This window comes from Periplaneta americana, chromosome 6 (assembly GCF_040183065.1).
Source record: "Periplaneta americana isolate PAMFEO1 chromosome 6, P.americana_PAMFEO1_priV1, whole genome shotgun sequence".
NCBI classification, from domain to species: domain Eukaryota; kingdom Metazoa; phylum Arthropoda; class Insecta; order Blattodea; family Blattidae; genus Periplaneta; species Periplaneta americana.
The window spans coordinates 116,711,881-116,727,674 of NC_091122.1; the positions used below are offsets into that span (position 1 = coordinate 116,711,881).

Here is a 15,794-nt window from a genome sequence, read left to right on the forward strand (position 1 = left end):
GGATATGAGATGCCAACTGCTACTTTTACGCCAGATATCAAAATCAAAATATTTTCCAAGTAGCTAACATCATTTCAAAATACTGTATATTAAAGACTATTTATACATAATTAAAATATTTTCCAGTCTAATTTTTTTTCGGTATGGTAACAGTGAGTTTTTATTTTAGATGGTATGGCGTACTGGCCCAACTACAGCACTGCGTATTGTGATAAAAGTAACTATCACTGTGTGGTGTACAATTTTCTTTGGTACTTTCATTAAATTTACAATACGTGAGTGACGAGCGAAATACAGACTTTAAGAAAAACCAAGGTATCAGGGAGAGGGCAAATAGGCATACGTATGTGACAATGGGTGACAAAATTCCCGAAATGTCCCTGAGATATGTGTCTATGTTTTGGGAAATTCTCAAATACGGAACGTACCACAATAGGAAGTAAACTTTTTTTTGTTGTGCTAATACTAAATCAGCTTCTTTGAATTGTCTGCTGCAGACACTGCTTTGACTTGGCGTTCAAAGAGGCCCTGGTTTGTCCCCTTGGCGACAAATGGCTAAACACAACGTCTTCTTCCAGTGGTGCCAAGTTCTGGTAAACATTGGGTGGGCTCAAACACTTGAGTACAGTTAAAATAAATAATTCTCGTAAATAATAATGATGATAATATTAATAATGCGACAAATTATTCGGTGGGCTCAGGCCCCATGGGCCCATATAAGTTGACGCCACTGTCTTCTTCCTTAGTCCATCATCTTGTGGAAAATAATGAAATGACAAATAATATTCTTTACTGTGATTCGATTTGCAGAATAGCACAGAACAGTAAACCATTTTTAATCACACAAATCGCAGACTACCGGTAACTTCCTAATTTAACTTAAGACTAACTTTTAATTTAAAATATATTTACCCACATAAATACTACAGCATTACTATTACTATACATTACAGATTAATCAGTAGGCCTAAGAGATTCTTTTACCACTGAAAGCAAAAACCGCGCAATTGTACCTCTCACGCATTGCGACTGCAGTTTCCTATCAGTTAGTAAAAATCATAAAACTTCAACGTTAATATATTATTTTAAAAAGGAAGGGGATAGTTTCGCCTACAGTACTTGCAAATGCTTCCTCAGGGAAATGGAAGATAATAAATGCCTTGATTTATTTCAGTATCTAATAATAATAATAATAATAATAATAATAATAATAATTCATTCATAGTTTTCTTCCCAAGGGTAGGTCTTTCACTGCAAATCCAGCATTCTCCAGCCTCTCCTATTTTCTGTCTTCCTTTTAGGTTCTGTATAAGTTATGATCCATATATCTTAATGTCTATAACCTGATATCTTCTTCTGCTCCGAACTCTTCTTCTGTTCACCATTCCTTCCCGTGCATCCTTCAGTAGGCAGTTTCTTCTGAGCCAGTGATCCAACCAATTCCTTTTTCTCTTCCTGATCAGTTTCAGCATCATTCTTTCCTCACCCTTTTTTTCTAGCACAGCTTCATTTCTTATTTTGTCTGTCCATTTCACACGCTCCATTCTTCTTCATATATATATTTCAAATGTTTCTAGTCGTTTCTTTTCACTTCATCGTAATGTCCATGTTTCTGCCCCATACAATGCCATATTCCACCACCAAGCACTTCACTAATCTCTTCCTTAATTCTTTTTCCAGAAGTCCGCAGATGATACTTTTTTTTCTATTACAAGCTTCATTTGCTATTGCTATCATCATTTTGATTTCCTGGCAGCAGTTCATGTTACTGGTTATAGTACACCTCAAATATTAGAAACTGTCCACTTGTTCTACTGTCTCATTTAGAATTCGCACGTTTACTTTCTTTATTTTTCTTCCGATAGTCATGGTCTTTGCCTTGTTTGCATTTATATTCATCCAATAATAGTAATAATCAGGCTTAGGATCCGAGACAACTTAAGAATGAAGTGAAGTTACAGTGCAACGGAGTACAGATGGAGTGAGGTGGCGCATTGAGGTTTGTTTACCTGTGCGTTAATGTACAATCCGATTCGTAATCAGAGGTACAGTATTCTTCCGTCTCTCCTAACGAAACGAACACAGGCCATCACAGTGCACTTTCAAATCATACTGAACAGTTTTTTTTTTCGAACTACGTAGTTGCAAGTAGGCCTATGTAAATGGTTGTTCATTGTAACGCTAACGCCTTCAACGTCGCCAAGGGACATGACAACTTATGTGGTATGTAAACTAGTTCATTTTCCACTGTCACTAGATTGTACTATTAACAGTAGAATATAACGTAGAACATTGACGTCGTTGTTTACATTCACAGTATGTCTGTCTAATATAGGCGTTCTCAACCTGGTGCTCTTTTAATGGCATTTGGTGCTCTCGTCATGAGAGTAAAAAAGTGCTCGCGAGCACAAACACTCCTCGTGTCCTTTTTCATCCAAACTTTTTGTATGAAACGAAACAAATAGTTTTCCTATCCATCCATTATAATATCTTGGAGACCTGACTGGGCTTCTCATATTTCATGGTGTACAACTCTTCTCAATTCAGTATGAACTTAATCAGAAAAGTCAAGATTATTCAAGAGAATGATATGCCTGCTCGTGCAGAACTTCAGTTGATAGATCTCCAGTCCTCCTTAGCGCTGAAATATTTGTTTTAAAAAGAGAAATTCACAGCCTTTGAGGAGCAGAAGACAGGATAAGACTCCTAATACTGCAGAGTGTTTCTCATAAACGTCTATGTTCAGGACAACCTACCTATGCGAAAAAAAAAAAGATCACTTAGGAAATACCTCAAGAACAAAGCATGATCACGATTAACTAATTCATATCTGAAGAGCTATTTACGTGTAGCTACAAGCGACCTCTACTTGGCTCGAACATTACTAAAATTCTGAGTAACATTCAAGTTCCAGGAATTCATTACCCTGTATGAATGTTTTAAAATTGTATTTGTTTATTCATTTAGTTTATGTATTCATACAGGCCTAGTAAACACATTCTATTTTATGGTGCTCGCTCACATTTTATTATGTGTGGGCTGTGCTCACAGCCTTCAAAAGGTTGAGAACCCCTGGTCTAATATGTTCAAGGAACTATAGTCAAGTTGTGCGTACATTGGTTGCTAAAGTGTCCCAGGTCCTAAGCCTGGTAATAATAATAATAATAATAATAATAATAATAATAATAATAATAATAGTTGAAAAGAGTCGGCTGCAGTGCGCATGTAAATGTATTAAGTTTCAAGTTTCTTTCATTTCCGAAAATATTTGGTATGAATTAAAGTACGTAAAAGACAGTGCTTTAGTTTATCTGTGATATATTTAATATTAGACTGTCAACCATTTGTTTTAATATACAGTAATTGAGACACAGGAATTGGGAAATGGCATCCATTATCCAGAAAATACTGCACGAAGCATTTAATAAGCAACTGTGTGACCTTTAAGTGCTCCAAATGTCAATGTCATTCAAGTTTAGTGTTCTGATACGATTCTTCAGGAATTAAACACCGCTCCTAGTGGTGGAATTGACATTACGCAGGAACCAGCTGAGAGCCGTATTTTAAGCGCAATGCTCTAGCTTGTATATATTCAGGATGACCAGATTGGGCGAATATGTAGCCTTTTGGGCTATGTAAAGTGGAATTTTGCGAGTTTTTTTTTCTTCTAAAAATGCGACTATCGACATTTGGACGATATTTGCCCCGGAAACACGATTTTTGGCGACATAATAAGACTTGTATTTTAAACATAATTTAACGCTAGATGGAAGTAACACTAAAGACGACAATTTGGGACTTTCATATTAAAATGCTGTGTTAATTATTTTATTAATCCCTGCTGCTTTATACTCTCATGCCTAAGTAACATTCAGTAAATAATATGTTGACGGTTAAATAATTGGCAATAATTAATTTGCAAGTTATGCTACAGGGAATATGATTATTATACTAATTTAAATCCGTGATCATCAGGACCTAAACGTAGTAATTGTAAACAAGAAGAAAAACCATAATTCTAATGACAAAATATATCCTGATTTCCTGGAATTATAACCACAAAATTTCACCAATTTTGTAATTATCTGTAAGTAACATGAATTAACATAAGCAAATTTATTTGACAATATTACACTAAAACGAGTTGTAAAAATAAAAGAAAGGACAAAACAAAAAATTCACTACGGAGATTCGAACGCGAACTGACTGCATGAAAGTTAAGTAGCTTAACCACTGCTCCACGCCAAACATGCTATGAAGGTATTAAAACGATGTGTTAATTATTTTATTAATCCCTGCTGCTTTACACTCTATTGCCTAAGGAACATTCAGTAAATATGTTGACGGTTAAATAATTGGCAATAATTAATTTGCAAGTTGTGCTACAGGAAATATGATTATTATATTAACCTAAATCCGTGATCGTCAGGGCCTAAAAGTAGTAATTGTAAACAAGAACAAAAACCATAATTCTGATGACAAAATATATCCTGATTTCCTGAAAATATAACCACAAATTTTTACCAATTTTGTAATTATCTGTAAGTAACATGAAGTTACATAAGCAAAAAAACGGATAGAACAAAAAATTCTCTACGGAGATTCGAAGCATGCTGTGGATGTAGCCCATATCAGCACCTTGTATTATGGAGTTAACTAAAGCAGCGCACGGAGGTTTACGGTAGTAAACTGCGCACTCACCCAAAGGGACTTACAAAATTTTAACTGCTCAAGAGGCCAGCCAGTTTCATTTTGACCAAGCGTACATCAGAGAACACTGAAAATTATGCACAAATGAAAATCTTACTTTGTTGGTATTAATTACTGATGTAGGTTACTTTAAAGCAATAGAACGATAAGCGGTTCAGGGGTGTCCTCTCCATTATATATTCATCTCTTAATCTGTCAGGTCGGCGATTTATCCCTTAACTTTATAACAACTTCATTGCCCATTTCATTAGCCATCCTGTCTAATTCGTGTTGTTTCTGTTCATTTTTAAATGGTGCAATCAGTTGAAGTAACTCAGGAATAGTGTCTGTTGGAATATAATGTAAACTGTTTTTTCCTAATAATTCTATTATTTCCTGCTTCTTAGTGATGTATTTAGAATTTTATTTACCATGATAGAGTGATAAATGGCACTACCCATAGTAATTACTAGACTTCGTTGAATTGCCACACGCAGCATGCAATCAGGTTGCCGATGTACGGTAGTATAGAGGAGGTGGGAGACCGCCCGGTCTCGTAGTATAAGCAGTTCATGTTAAGAGTTGTGACCGGTCCAAATAGAGCAGCTACAGCTAATATAAGCATAATTAAGCACTTGTTTTTGCATTACTGTGGTTGGAATAGTCAAAGCTTAACATTTGTTCAGTGCAGACAAGAATTCAATCAAACATACTACAATGAGAGTGTTGCTGTTCCAAATAATTGCCCCTGGAATACCCTTACCCCAGCAGCCAGACTGACCCGTTGGGAAACGTTGTTGGATGCTGTTAATTATTTTGCAGTACATTACGCAGTACTGTTGCAGCTGTAAAAACATTGCCTTCTTAACAGCTATTGGAAGATATTCTGTTCATTGATTTTAATTTTAAAATCGTGTCCAAAAGCATCACCCTGTTAGAATCATCTAAACTACAACTCTCAGAAGCCCTTAATATAGTGGATAAAGTATCACAAACCGTTATCAAAAATAACAATTCAGTAATTTCAGAAAAAGTGAAATGTAAGTTGAGAAACATTATTGCTAAAAATTCTGCCTATTCACAACTTCGTATTATAAATGATGTATCATCAGGTCACGACAAGATATCTGAAGTTGGTGTACTAAAAAGTAGTGACTTTCCGTTCTTCAAATGTGTACGTATTACATCGTATGATGTTGAACGTACATTTTCCCAATATAAAAACTGTTTGAGTGACATCGGAGGATGTTCACTTTGCAGTCGCTCAAAATGTACGTAACTCTTATCTGCAATGCACATATTCAAGGATGATGCGAGTATATTACATTAAATTTTAAGAGTTAATATATCTCACTACAAAATAATTGTGTATTTATATGTTTAGACATTTCCTACTTCAATGATCATTCATTATATTTCTTGAATGCAGGATACAGGTTTTATTGTAACCGCAGTATACTGCTCAGTGTTTACATTAGAGGCATACTCTATCCTTTCCACGCCCCCTTCTCATACAGTCTATACTGCGTGCATAGTAAACCTTACGATTCTCGTGGCAATTCCACGAAGTCTAGTAATTACTATGGAAACCTCTTCTAAAGAACACAGTAAATTATTCCCGAGCAAATCTTCAAATGTTCGTGAATTCATTTCTGAACGATAATCTGAAATTGGAGTTTTGACGATGAGAACAAGAAATCTATTTCTCTACGAACGTGTTTTAAAAGACAGCATTTCCGACAACAAAACTGGCCTGAAAGTAAGGTTTCCTGTACGCTTCCTAGTACATGTAAATGTATGTATACAATAACATTTTTATAATAAATAATACTTTAATAATAATAATAACAATAAAGCAAAATAAATCAGTAAAGTAGGCCTAGATAGCTGTTATTAGACAGAGCTAACGCAACATTTGCAATACAAAACATAGTTGGTTCCCATTTGAAAAAAGAAAGTAGGCTAGGCTCTAACATCTTGAAAATTATTTCATATACAAAAAATACATTACGTGTATCAGATGTTCTCTTCGATGTAGTTTAACTTGTAATTGTCAGTTTGTGTATATCTGAAATATTTTCACACGCTATCAGAGGTGAAAGAGTTAAGTGGGCCACCCTGTATACTCGTTTTGCAATAGAGCACTTTTCCCACTTGTATTACAATATACTATTACAGTTTGATACAATCGAGCGAGTTGACTCAGACGGTAACGTTTGAAACTCAAATTCGGGAGGTCCCGGTTTCAAATCCCGTGGTAGACCAATCTGACAGGTTTTTCATAGTTTCCCTCAGTCACAAAAGCAAATGCCGGATTGGAAATTTACATACCATGATTCATCCCTCAATCACAATGTCGTAAACATTAATCAAGATCTAAAATCAGTTAGATAAACACAGGCCATGTATAACACATAACAGAAATAGGAATTCAACGATAGTAAAAACGGCCTACTGACAACCCAAAGATCCTAAATACGCAAGTCCACACCTGTGGAGTAACGGTTAGTGCGTCTGGCCGCAAAACCAGGTGGCCCGGGTTCGATTCCCGGTCGGGGCAAGTTACCTGGTTGAGGTTTTTCCTGGGATTTTCCCTCAACCCATTACGAGCAAATGCTGGTTAACTATCGGTGCTGGACTCCGGACTCATTTCACCGACATTATCACATTCATCTCATTCAGACGCTAAATAACCTAAGGTGGTGACAAAGCGTCGTAAAATAACTTACTAAAATAAAAAAAATAAACACGCGATATGATCACAGATGTTAAAGCGTGTGCAAATAAATTGAACAGAAATTGTATGAAACTGGTAATTTCTACTCTGCATGTCATACGATAAGCCTGCTTCTTTTCGCTTGTGGGACTTCTATACCATTATCTCCTGGCTTAGTTGCCTCATTATTAATGCCTCATTGGTATCATGAGGTTCAGACCTATCTTTGGACAGTTGACTAAACAACAACAGTTTGCTTTCCTATACTTGAAACCAGTATTAGTGTTCTTAATTATGTTATGCATAGAACATACTGAACCTTAGTAATTAATTAATGTTCTCTCTCATGTCTGAAGTTAATTTTTTTCTGTTGGATATTGCCCCTCGTCATAACATCTGAGAATTGTTCTGTGCAAAACGTCTTTATGAAAATCGTCCAATCCAGGATTTCGATGTTGAACTTTGTGTGTATTTATCTTTCTTTCCTGAGGCTCAAAAATCAGTACCCCCCTCCCTTGTTCTGCAGCAGAAGCAGCCTCACTACAAGTTCTTGAATGTATGTACTGTACTCAACCTACAGTTATACACCATACGCCTCAATAGTCAGTTGTGTGTTTGAAAAATCTGAACTTTCTCCACACTCAGCAGAGGACAATTTAAAAAAATGTATATATTAGGCCTATAAGTTATTTTTCTACTATGAGTACGTATCACTTCACATTTATGAAACGAGGAACCACTTGTACTGTACCAGGTTCAAGTGGCATTTTCACTCACACGCGTACACACATAGAAGAAAGAAATTAAATAGTAAAGAAGGAAGTAAAGTATGTCTATACATAGGACTGATGATAGTATTTACAGCACGGCTTAAAAACTGAACTAACGTAACAGTATCTCAACGTTTTCGGTAATGAACTACTATCGGCTGTTGATCCTAGAATAGGACCTCACTTTAGCTGCAATGTTTGGGTTTTGATTGTGGGTAATGAAAACAACGCGAGATGGAAAATTGATTTGTTGGCTTCCTATGCATCGCATGAGATAAAAATTGTACAGCTATGATAAGAAAATTGAGCCCTTTCTTTTATAATAGTCTCATCTTTATATACTAAGTTAAGTAGATTTTCCGAGTGTAAATAGCATATTTCACGTTCTTAGTTCATCGTAAAGTAACAAGCGTGTACCATAGCAGGTAACGTTGGTGGGCGGAGAGTAAATAGGATTGGACAGAGCCTTCAGCATAGTCCGCCTTCATTCCTTTAATCTCTGCACTCAGTATAGCAACATTAGAGATTAGAGTTCTTTCATTTCCTGTAAGTAATGCCGTAGTCGAGAGTGTTTTTCGTCATGAACAGTGTTAGACAAAAGTAAGAAATCGAAATATAATGCAGATGTTACTGTCAGTAGCCTACTAAGTGCATGCATTCATCTAATTTAAGCATACAAGGAACGTGTTGCCACAATTTTGAACCGTTGGAAGACATTCTCAAGTTATTCACTTAAAAAATGTGCACTGAGTTACAAAATGACAGTTGTGTCACTACTTCCCAGTCGGAAATGCCAAAGATGACAGTAGAAGAAGAAGAAGAAGAAGAAGAAGAAGAAGGAGGAGGAGGAGGATTTTTCAATATAATTAATTTATTAGATGATGAGCAGTTCTAAAAAGAGGTACGGTATAATAGAATAGAATGTTTTATTTTCGCTGGCAGAGTTAAGGCCATAGGCCTAAGGCCTTCTCTTCCATTCAATCAGCCTTAATCAATACAATAGTGACACACGTTTAAATTATAAATATTTACAATATACTAAAGATTCTTCAGCAATACTATTCAATTAAAATTTGACTAATACCCGTATATGTTTATTTAATTTGAGATAAAACCTATACAAAAAAGTAATAACTTAATTTATGAGTTAATGTAAATTCAATTCAGTCTATATGCAACATGTACAGAATTATAATTACGCTTAAGTTGAGATAGCTAGTTGATTAAATGATGAACATTAATTTAATATAGTTTACTATAACTATATTATAGGGAGCGAAGTATAAATCTAAAATATATTGATTAATATTTACGTAATGAGACTTTGCCATTAGGTTTTGTATTCTATTTAGAGAAATTAATGGTGATAATAAGAATGGACAGATGTTAGTTTCATTATAAGTGACAAATATTAATCAGTAATTAATGTTAAATAAGAATTTATGTAATTTTGACTTAAATGAAGTTATTGTCCATCAACCCCTTACATCACTCAGAAGCGAGTTACAATTTCTAGTAATTGAAACTGTGTAGAATGAAGAATATAAAGATGTCTTGTGGTAAGGTATAATGAGTAAATTGTTGCGATGAGACCTGGTATTACTCGACCAAGGCCAGTGGAGTCATGCAGGCTGGAGCCGAGGCGCTAATGCTCTTGCGTTCATACCATATCGCGATAGAGCACATTACGCCCGCGGCTCCACTCGTCTCGGTCGAATAATACTTAGCTGATGATACGCGATGAAAACGAGATGCCAAGTAGATTGGGGAGCGGTGCGCAGATTTTGAAATAAGAGAATGCAGGGCTCGTCGATCGCTTAGCCTTAACCAATATTGCAAATGTAACGAACGCACGCATTATGCACACGTTGCTGCTCAAATTTGCATTTAGGTTACTTAATATAACATTGCAGTAGTCGAAGTGTGGCATCACGAGTGTTTGTACAAGGATTAATTTTAGTGTCAGGAAGAAAGTGCTTCAGTATGTTGTTGTTGTTTAGTCAACTGTCCGAAGACAGGTCTGAACCTCACAAGTGATACCAACAAGGCACCATATAATTATGAGGCATACACAATATAATTGTTATATTGGTCACTACTCCAGTATCCCCTAGTATAGTTGCTTCATGAGTGATGCCTTATTGGTGTCACTTAAGAGGTTCAAATCTTTCTTCGGACATTGACTAAACAACAAATCTCACCTTAATTTTAGTTTATATGGTACGGCTATATTTAATAACTTGAAAATTGTCGCTGTTGTTACCACAAATATATCTCAAGTATGTTTAATTAGGTATTATAGACTTTATTTGAGGCATATATGAGACAGCAAGGAATTTGGAAGATGATCTATGGTAGGATAGAGAAGATGGGGGAGGGCAATCGGTTTGGCGACATTGGGCTACAATAACACCTCAAAACCGCAACTTTACCTAACAACAATATGCCATTCTGTATATATTACGTAAACAGTGATCATAAGGTTTTCATTCATTAATACCTTACAAAATTGGGCCAATCTTCGATATCTCTCAACATCACACACTGGACTGACGTCTGATTTGCGTTTTGTTATAGGTTAGTAGGTTATTTTACGACGCTTTATAAACAGCTTAGGTTATTTAGCGTCTGAATGAGATGAAGGTGATAATGCCGGTCCAGCACCGAAAGTTACTCAGCATTTGCTCATATTGGGTTGAGGGAAAAAACCTCAACCAGGTAACTTGCCCCGACCGGGAATCGAACCCGGGCCACCTGGTTTCGCGGCCAGACGCGCTGACCGTTACTCCACAGGTGTGGACGTTTTGTTATAGGTCCGTTAGATGGGTTAACTTGACGTGAAGACGAGGAACGTGAAAAGATTTCAATGATTTAAGTGCATTTTCTCTCCCGTGTGTAGTGTGTGGAGATATCTAAGTTTCTATTGTATAGTAGGGAAGAAAAAAAAAAAACATCATTTGAGCGTTTTCAGATGCAAGTGACAGGTTAATACTCAAATGGACTTGACACATTTGACGGTACCTCGATGTACAGTACAGGTCGTACAATTGGATGTAATGTTACAACCAACGTTCTTCCATTGAGGAAGTCAATTAAAAGTAAACTAAATAATTACAGCTACGGTATCATTATTAAACCTATAATCTTTCTTACGCTATGCATTCGTAGAAGCTGTCAGTTTTATTTAAGGTTTTAACTGAAACGAATTGCGTCTTTATTCCATAATAAAATATACATCCCGCCACCAAATTTTGGCGGATATCTATCCATACACACGTATCGACTAAAATGCATTTATGCAAGGCATAAAGCCTGAACTACCCAAACCTAACCTGTCACTGACACTCGACCTTACGAAAACTCACTTTCTATGTATTTATCAAAAATCTTACATGCAAAGCATGCGATCCCACCTCTCCGCAGGTCACCACTTTCACAGCAACTTTCTACCCCTATTCTGGTGCGAAATTGGCGTCGCCGCTCAATTTGTTTTTTGTTTACAGTACGTGTGACTCGACTGGAAGCCAAGTATGTAAATACATCCTACCTTTCTTTGGTAATGCAACTGTAAAGAAAGAAACACTACTTTTTGTGTATATAATGTTGGTTATTCCTTTAACAAAGAATAAAATTATTACAATAATGAGCTAAACTAACGTGAAATGTGTTCCTCGTAAACACCTTCAAGAGCTCAGTCCTCAGTAATATCAGCGTAACTTTGGTGACATTACGAAAGTTTCACGCTAGTGTAGACTCACGCTATGCCTTGCATATACGATGGGCAAAGGCTTGTGAGTTTCTGTTTTGTGATGTCAGTACAGGCAGGGTGAGAATTAAGATTTCTGATGAGAGGGGGGGGGGGAATAGAATCCTACATAGAGAATACCATACATAAAATTATTATTATCCTCATTCGATATGGCTCAACGCTTGGTCACACTGAGTTGCTTGTCTTGCATCTTGATTATAATAATAATTATATCCATGAACAGGCTTAAGATACGATGTGTAATTCCTAAGTGATTGATTGTTGTCAGCTTACCGGTAATGATAACACATCAATGTTATTTTCTTTGCTTAGTTTATACTGTACTTTATAAAGTGTATCTTATTTTGTGAGGGGGGATAGAAGTTATTCCTGGCAGATATGTTAATATGAATTAATGAGAGGGGGATAACGTTCCAACAGGGGGGGGGGGGAATCCCCCTCCGTTAATTCGCACCCTGAGTATAGGTGTAGTGCATGGCGGAATTTCTCTTTCGAAATCATCGGAACAAACTTAGCGCTAGTTTTACCCAGTAATGTTTTTAATCTTTCAGTTTTTGCTCCATGACATCCTCTCAAACTAATAATAATTTAAAAACTTGTTTGGTTCCAAGAAATTGGATCTAAAGACCTACAATAAATTAATGGTATCTAGGCCTGTATAATGAAATTTTCTGCCAAAAGTTTAATTATTTAATTAGGCCTATAATAATGTATTATAGTATTTTGAATTTGGATACAACAAAACAGTCATTTCATGAAGACTGAGCAGTTCATTTTTCAAACAATGCTGAATGACTTTAAACTTCAACAATGGATCAGAAAGTGTTTATTCAGCCAATAGTTCGTTTTGGTAATTTTAAAGATACGATGGTAAGGTATGATGTTATGGAAGAAAGAGAGGCCAATGCCTGATTTAAGTTTCTTTATATGGGCTAGATAGGTTAAATACGGAGATAGCTAAGTGACATTAAGTCGAGATATGTGACAAGGTTAGTGGGTTAATTGAGGGGATTATTTAAGTGATATGAGGCCGAGGAATAGTATGACATCACACCTTTAAAATTACTGTTGTGGTTGGTTTTTAATAGATAGGCCCAACTACAAAGCTACATAATATGATATACCGGTACCAAGTATGTACTGTACTTATTAGAATTTGTGAGCTTGTACTTCAGAAAAGTAATCACATTTTCTGTCAGAAAGAAATAGGCTAGAGTAGCATTTTGTAATAAGAGTGGCCGATTTTCTTATCGACAATGTCATGTATGAGAAGAGTATTAAAAAGTAATGACCTAATGACATTTGGCTTAAATTAGCTTAAAAAGGTATCACGTATCACATATAATTATTTTGCAAATTAACCTAGTACTACAATCACAGGTAATGAATAAGAACTTTATAATGACCATGCTGTCATTACAAAATTTGTTCAAAATATGATTTATAACATATTTCTACTATAATTATTAAAATGTAAATTAATGGACTCGAATTTACTGCTGCAAATGTTAACGATCATAAATTCATTTTAAATTGCCATGCCAGCTACTTGAGTTCCTTATTTCATATATGCATATGCACAGTAAACATCAATTTCATATTTCTATATGTTACAAACTTAATTAAGTGCATTCTTGGTATTCAATAACTGGGCTCCCAATCACTGTTACAGCATTTGGTTGCAACGTTAGCAATCTCTGTCCTACTTACAAAGGTTCCAATATTGTTGTCAGCCATGATTTAAACGCTTCTGGATCATCTATTATCATTTTTCCAATCCAGTAACTATAAAATACAATTCAAGTCACAAATGAACACAAATACACCTCCCGGGTTGATTTATTTTTATATAAATATGCACTCAAGAACGATGTTTACCACACGCATAGAGACTTCTAGTACCAGATTTTACAACTAGTAGCATCATCGTCGTATTTCTATAAGCTATCTTGATCGTTAGCAAAGAATTTAAATTAAAACATTACAATACCAAATGCAACATTTTTATGTTGGGAACTTATGTTTTATGTAAAGTAGAATTTCATCGCTATGAATAGGCCTATTTCTCTAGAAAAATTACGTCATCCTTCTGTTCAATGCTTACGTATCTGTTGCTGTATAAAAGCATGGTCTCCAAACTTCGCGCTTCCGCCATATTCACACCGACTTTTTAAATATTTGTAAAAGTCTTAAAACATAATTTATGTACTTTAATACTCTTTCATGTTGTATGAATGAAATTATATATTACAAATACGAAAGCGAGGAATATCTTTTGTGAGACTAGCGGTAGTAGATTCCAGAATAGATCTGGATCTGTTATTTCCTCTCAATTGCAATGTAACATAATCATATGCATACGGAGAAGTAACAACGATGCGTTTGTTATCAAGACTAGATCGGTACCACATAAAATGTTACAGGTCAAGATTGCTTTTCTAACCATTTTGGTCCCTATTTTGAACGTGCAACAATGTCATACAAGCACTATACCGGTATCGGTAGATATTTTCACTTCTTTCGACTGTTCATGTGCCAACGTTTCATTTTTCTTTTCATAATTCTACTATATTTCTTGTAAGCTTATCATACGTCCCATAAAAACCGGACAGTCCCCTTTTTGGCCTAAGTGTCCGGCGTCTCCGTCATTTTTGTCAGGACACGCAAAAATCCCATATTTAATCAAACTTTTTTTCATAGTGTAAAGATCAGTAATTTCTCTAAATAAATTAATGTTGAAATCATTGTTTTTATTTGTAGCCTATAAATGTTTGATTTTGAAATCAGTAAAAAAGAATTATAAATTAAGGGTACTGTAGACACCACTTCATCTCGCCAAAAAAAAATTGTATAAATATTGAGTTATACCAGATCTTGAAGCTTCAATGCTAATCTAAGATCTATGGAATACAATAAATGAAAAAGAAAAAAGATAGGCTAAATGCAAAGTACTGTGAAGTGACATAAATAAATTGACATGAATAAACATTTTTATAAAGGCATTAGTGTTCTTTCTTTTGTTACCGTAGCTCCCTTGTTTCAATCTTATCAGCTGCAGCACTCAATATATTTTTCAATAACTTCTAACTTCAATCTCTTCACAAAAATCGTCGATAATAATATAGTGTCCCTATTTTCATGACACATTTATGGCAGCCTTAATTTTGATTCCATCTGTTATTCAATTCACCCAAACTCCCATACATTCTGCAATAGGTAGTACAAACCCAAAAATAAAATTCAAATTTTGTTATTGGGTCTGTACGTACTAGAGACCGGCAAAGCAGACATGACTCACGCCTGAAACTGTCTGCAGTCAGGTCTGAGTTGTGCTGCAGCTAAAAAGCGAGTTAAAAGTTAGGACTGACCCATTCAGCCCAGGTTTTATAAGCCCAGTCCAGGCAGGACCCTAGAAAGCCTGCCTATGTGCTTGTAGAGTGACTTGCATTCATGGAAGACAGTCTATACTGGTTAAGATGGATCAGAGCCACCGGTGTAGCTTTGTCGGCTAAGGCGCTTGCCTACCAATCCAGAGTTGCACTCGGGCGGGAGTATGATTCCTGCTTGGGTTTTTCCGAGGTTTTCCCCAACTGTAAGGAAAATGTCAGGTATTCTATTGTGAATCCTCGGCCTCATCTCGCCAAAAATCAACTCACTATCACCAATTTCCTTGACACTAAATAACCTCGTAGTTGATACAGCGTCGTTAAATAACTAGGTTAACCAATGTAAGTTCCTTAGCTTTTAGTCACTTCAAAAAAAAATCTGTATTTTCTTGAAAAATACGGCAGAAAATTCTTGATTAAAGAAACATAGTTTTACAATTTAATACACTACAGAATTTCATAAA

General features: G+C 35.6%; 1 protein-coding gene across 3 annotated transcripts in view; it reads right to left on the bottom strand.

Annotated features, from left to right (window-relative positions):
• swm (Zinc finger protein swm) overlaps positions 1-13,908 on the bottom strand; it is a 101,083-nt gene extending 87,175 nt beyond the window's left edge. For all 3 annotated transcript variants that reach the window (XM_069828791.1, XM_069828790.1, XM_069828789.1), the window contains exon 1: positions 13,655-13,908. In XM_069828791.1, coding sequence (XP_069684892.1) covers positions 13,655-13,713 — 59 coding nt within the window. In that variant the 5' untranslated portion in view covers positions 13,714-13,908. The remainder of the gene's footprint in view (positions 1-13,654) is intronic.
• Between the last annotated feature and the right edge of the window lie 1,886 nt (positions 13,909-15,794).